This window comes from Arachis ipaensis, chromosome B05 (genome assembly GCF_000816755.2).
Source record: "Arachis ipaensis cultivar K30076 chromosome B05, Araip1.1, whole genome shotgun sequence".
NCBI lineage: Eukaryota > Viridiplantae > Streptophyta > Magnoliopsida > Fabales > Fabaceae > Arachis > Arachis ipaensis.
Window position 1 is genome coordinate 11,888,505 of NC_029789.2, and position 2,738 is coordinate 11,891,242.

The window sequence follows — 2,738 nt, forward strand, 5'->3', positions numbered from 1 at the left end:
AGTGTCTTTGCAGGTGATACCCCCCTTCTCCACACGAAGATCTCGGAACATCGGCTACTCCAACCCAGTAACCCGGAACCAGGCGAGACCCTCTCTCATCAATCGAAGTACCAACCCGAACCGTCCGGTACCCGACCCACCGAATAATGTTATTTATAAATTTATAACATGTTTAATTTAATTTTTTTTTTGAAAGAAGGAGCTCAACACAAGAAGTGGAGCAAGGACAGAAGACAACGAGACAAAACTAAATTAATATCCTAACCAACTGATCTAACCATAAAACCCTCTGTCATCTTCGGCATTGCCATCAACAACAAAAGGGATTAGCACCTAACCACTCAGTGTAACTCTGGCCAGACAAGTTTATAATCTCCTCTGCTCCTTTTTCTTTATTCTGAAAAATTCTCCGGTTCCATTCCAACCAAATGTTTCACATAATGGCATAAAAGCATACCATCAATCTCTTGTGCTCCTCCCTGTTAATTGAGAACTCCGTCCAACTCTGAAAATGCTCCTTTATTGTACCCGGGTATACCCATTGCAAACCAATATGAGATATCCAAGCACACCAAACCTGCCTAGAAAAATTACAGCCAAGAAACAAGTGGTAATCATTCTCATCCCCTCTTTTACATAAGACACAAAGAGAATCTTCTTGGTTAATAGCCCCTAACCGACGCAATCGCTCCTTCGTATTGACCCTGCCAATCAAGCCAAACCAAACAAATAACTCCACTCTAGGAGGTACAAGCCCTTTCCAAATAGATATAGTAAAGCTGTAACTTGATATATCCTCTGGAGCCATATCTACCTGCAACACCTGCATAAATGAGTTAGTTGAAAAGACACCTTGCTTATCATATTTCCACACAAGTCTATCCTCTCACCCAAGTGCAAGTTTGACTATTCTTAAAGTGTTGTGAAGCTGGTTCACTAGATCCAACTCCTATTGGAACAGTTCTCGTCTCCATTGGAAGTTCCATATCCAAGATAACCCATTCCAAAACCCACAATCCCCAATCACTAATCCTTTTTGGTTTGAAACCGAGAAGAGCCTGGGAAATCGATCTTTTAAAGACCCTTCAGCAATCCAAACATCCTCCCAGAATCGAGTACGTCTCCCATCACCCACCTCCATAGCCAACCCAGTAATCATCTTTTGCCTAACTTCTTAATTTTTGAACTGAAGTTGACAAATCTCCTTCCACGGACCCCCCCGATCAGGTAGTCTTTGAAAGGATAGTAACTCATTTGGATTCAAGTTATTACACGAGCAAACCACCTTCTTCCACAAAGGACACTCTTCCTTAGAGAACTGCCACCACCACTTAAACAGAAGAGCTGTATTGCGAACTACAGCATCTCCCACTCCCAATCCTCCTAACCTTTTAGGAGCCTACACCACTTCCCACTTCACCAAGGCCATACCATATCTCCCATCCTCCTTACTCCATAAAAATCTTCTTTGTAAAGAAATCAATTTCTCTGCAACAACCTTTGGCATCTTATATAGGCTCAAATAATAAACCGGCAGGCTATTTAACACAGATTTAATAAGCACCAACTTACCGGCTTTATTGAGCACCTTGGCTTTCCAAAGGCTGAGCTTCTCCTCCACTTTATCTATTACTGGCTTCCATGTCTTGACCAATCTTAGGTTCGCACCTAATGAGATGCCCAGATATCTAACTGGAAGGGAATCTTGCTTGCAGCCTAACACATTACACATACGTCGTACCCACTCCTCATCGCAATTAATAGGAATTAAACTGGACTTCTCAAAATTAATACTTAATCCTGACATCAACTCAAAACACCGAAGCAACCTCTTATAGTTCTTGATGGTCTCATCTTCAGGAGGGCAGAACAAAATGGTATCATCAGCGAACTGTAGGTGCGACAACTGAATATGATCTCTTCCAACCAACAGAGGTGATAATCGACCGTTTCTAACTATTTCTTCAAGCATTCTATGTAAGACATCCACAACAAGTACAAAGAGGAACGGAGATAAAGGATCACCTTGTCGCAGGCCCCTTTCCATCTTGAACGGCTTCGAAGGTGAGCCGTTTATCAATACTGACATTGAGCACGTATCACACACTCCATAACCCACGTCCTCCATCTCTGTCTAAATCCCATCTTCAGCAACACTAGGTCTACGAATTTTCACCTTACTCTGTCATATGCTTTCTGGAAGTCTAACTTTATTATTGCCGCTTTCAACTTCCTCATTCTGATCCACTGAACCGTTTCACATGCAATCAGTGCCCCATCATGAATCTTCCGACCCTTGACAAAAGCGCTCTGCGTCTCACCCACTAACCCAGGCATAACAGCTCTCATTCTCCTCACTAGCATCTTCGAGATAACCTTATAAACACACCCCACCATGCTAATCGGACACAAATCTTTGATTTCCTTAGCACCAGTAAACTTAGGGGCAAGTGCCACCCAAGTTACATTAGCATCTGCCGGCAACCTTGAAGATTGGAAGAAGCCCAGTACAGCTGTCGTGAATTCGGATCCAATTTCGCCCCAGCACTTCTTTATAAAGTTCATGTTGTAACCGTCACTCCCTGGAGCCTTGGACAATTCACATTCCCACATTGCCTCTTTAATCTTCTCAAGTGTTGGTAGTATCTCTATAGCCTTAGCATCCTCCTCATTAATCCTTTCCACTAATCCGTCTCTGAACCCCACCATCGGAGACTCCTCTTGATGATATAACTCCT

General features: G+C 42.8%; 1 protein-coding gene across 1 annotated transcript; it reads right to left on the minus strand.

Annotated features, from left to right (window-relative positions):
- On the minus strand, nucleotides 274-2,128 carry LOC107640158. The gene is made up of 5 exons (XM_016343709.1): nucleotides 1,589-2,128; nucleotides 891-1,058; nucleotides 678-823; nucleotides 458-581; nucleotides 274-333 (listed from the first exon to the last, which is right to left on the minus strand). Exons 1-5 carry the CDS (start codon nucleotides 2,126-2,128, stop codon nucleotides 274-276), a joined length of 1,038 nt encoding a protein of 345 aa, XP_016199195.1.